Below are 2,523 nucleotides of genomic sequence, written 5' to 3'. Positions count from 1 at the left end.
ACACGCGGCAGGTCACACGGTCACAGTCAACACGCGGCAGGTCACACAGTCAGTATGGTAAACGCACGGCAGGTCACAGTCAGTACGGTAAACACGCGGCAGGTCACACGGTCACAGTCAACATGCGGCAGGTCGCAGTCAGTACGGTAAACATGCGGCATGTCACACAGTCAGTACGGTAAACACGCGGCAGGTCACACGGTCACAGTCAAAACGCGGCAGGTCACAGCAGTACAGTAAACACGAGGCAGGTCACACGGTCACAGTAAACACGCGGCAGGTCGCAGTCAGTACGGTAAACACGCGGCAGGTCGCAGTCAGTACGGTAAACACGCGGCAGGTCGCAGTCAGTACGGTAAACACGCGGCAGGTCGCAGTCAGTACGGTAAACACGCGGCAGGTCGCAGTCAGTACGGTAAACACGCGGCAGGTCGCAGTCAGTACGGTAAACACGAGGCAGGTCGCAGTCAGTACGGTAAACACGCGGCAGGTCGCAGTCAGTACGGTAAACACGAGGCAGGTCACACGGTTACTGCTCTAATGAACCTCTCTGTCTTTGTTATTAGCACATCAAAAGGTAGCAGCCCTGATCTTTACCTGCCAGGCTGCTGATGAACCTCTCCTGTCTGTTCTGGTAGAACAGGTGAGAGCTAAAGATCAACTCCAGACTCTTGTTACTCGCCTCCCGAGCACACGCCGCCAACATCTCATCCAACAGCGCCATCTCCTGGTCACGAACGCCGCTGACGCTCGCCAGAGTGTGCTTGACCAGACGCAAGATCTTCCTGAAGGACGGAGGAAGAAACAGAGATCAAACTAATTATAAAAGTTTCACACAAACATCTTCATGTGTCCTTTCATTAGAAAACTGAACCTTCATTTAACATGTTCAGGGATTTGTCCTTGAATAAAAGGCCCTGCTTTATAATTAAGAGCAGCATGAGAGCCACTTCTGAACACTCACCTGTTGGCGAGCAGCTGTTCAGGGTTTGGAGGTGCGTTGTTAGTGGCGGCAGCGTTAGCGCCCCCTGCAGTAGCGGCAGGTTCCTGCGGCTGCAGCGAGCGCCACTTGAGTCTGTAGTACGACAGCAGCAGGAAGAGCGTCTGCGGGTGCCGCTCTCTCTCCAGGTTCTTCTCCAGGCCGGCCAGGCAGGCTTCGGTCAGCGGGTGCTGGCTGCCCGGGTGGAGCTTCATGCTGGAGCTGAACACCATGGACACGTCCTTCTGGTTAAACTGGTTCAGCCTGGACTGAGACTCCGCCTCCAACACCTGAACCACCTGAGAGTCACTGGGAAGACCTGAAGAGACGCCACACAGACATCAGAACACCTGAAGGTAAAGTTAACAGCTGATCACTGATCTCTAGCGGCTTCCTGTGTGACTCACCAAGCGCCGCCACGGCGTACAGGCAGTTGACGATGCTGAAGTTGTCGAACTTGGCGCAGTCGTTGACGATGGCGTTACAGAGCGTCTGGAAGTCCTGCTGCTCCAGGATCTGACGTCCGTCCCCACCCTCTGCTGCTCCTCCTGCAGCCTCTGCGTCGGCGGCGTCCCCTCTGAATCGTGGCGGCGGCGTGGCCTGCAGAAGTTGTCCGATCTTCTGCAAGGCGACGGGGTAGTGGTTGTGGGAGATCTTGGCGGGGTTCTGGGTGACCCAGCGCAGCACCTCGTCAGGACGCCTCGAGCGCTCGATCAGACGCTTCATTGTGAAGAACGTGTCGTAGCTCATCTTCTCGTGGATGAAGTTCCACGTCTTCTTCTTGCTGCCGGTGACGGTGGCCCCTCCAGACGGGGGCCCCCCTCCGTATGTGTGAAAGTGGCCGTGGTGCTGGTAGTGGGGGGGAAGCGGGGGCGGAGCCATGTGGGCGGTCTGCGGGTGGGGGTGAGGATGAGGGTGGGGGTGGTAGTGGTGGTGGAAGTGAGCTCCTCGATGGGCGTCGGGACGGCCCTGGTACAGCGGGTAGGTCGGGGGAGGCGGGGCCGGGTGGTGGGGTGCCTCAAGCACGGCCAGCCCCGCCCTTCGCCCCTGTTTAACCCCACCCCCACCTCCTGCCCCTCCTCCTCCCCCCGCAGTGCTGTAGAGGCGGGCAGCGTACATGGCAACAGTCTGAGCGGCAGGGCGGAGGGGGCAGGGAGGGAGGCGGCGAGCTCGGCTCAGGAGGCGCCACCCAGTGGACAAACACAGCATAGTCCAACAGCCAGGCCGCCTGGAGGCAACAGGTCAGCACTCCTACACCCGGAAGAGGAGAAGAAGTAGTTAGTTACGCTCCCTCCTCACCTGTCCGTCACGCACACGCACGCTCCCTCCTCACCTGTCCGTCACACACACGCACGCTCCCTCCTCACCTGTCCGTCACGCACACGCACGCACGCTCCCTCCTCACCTGTCCGTCACACACACGCACGCTCCCTCCTCACCTGTCCGTCACACACACGCACGCACGCTCCCTCCTCACCTGTCCGTCACACGCACGCACGCTCCCTCCTCACCTGTCCGTCACACACACGCACGCACCCTCCCCC

The 2,523-nt window shown here is 59.7% G+C and overlaps 1 protein-coding gene across 4 annotated transcripts in view; it reads right to left on the bottom strand.

Moving 5' to 3' along the window:
- Window positions 1-2,523, bottom strand: part of fastk (Fas-activated serine/threonine kinase) — a 9,557-nt gene that overhangs the window by 5,697 nt on the left and 1,337 nt on the right. For 3 of the 4 annotated variants that reach the window (XR_006825344.1, XM_046051181.1, XM_046051182.1), the window contains exons 2-4: window positions 1,387-2,230; window positions 965-1,298; window positions 598-785 (exon numbers count right to left, since the gene is read on the bottom strand). Coding sequence is in view for 3 of the 4 variants with exons in the window: in XM_046051181.1 (XP_045907137.1) it covers window positions 598-785; window positions 965-1,298; window positions 1,387-2,188 (1,324 nt within the window). In the remaining variant the exon portion in view is untranslated. The remainder of the gene's footprint in view (window positions 1-597; window positions 786-964; window positions 1,299-1,386; window positions 2,231-2,523) is intronic. The other variant, XM_046051183.1, reaches the window with a different exon arrangement.

Source organism: Micropterus dolomieu, linkage group LG06, assembly GCF_021292245.1.
Source record: "Micropterus dolomieu isolate WLL.071019.BEF.003 ecotype Adirondacks linkage group LG06, ASM2129224v1, whole genome shotgun sequence".
Taxonomy (NCBI): domain Eukaryota; kingdom Metazoa; phylum Chordata; class Actinopteri; order Centrarchiformes; family Centrarchidae; genus Micropterus; species Micropterus dolomieu.
The sequence above is the reverse complement of the archived record's forward strand: the minus strand, read 5'-3'. Positions and strand labels throughout refer to the sequence as shown.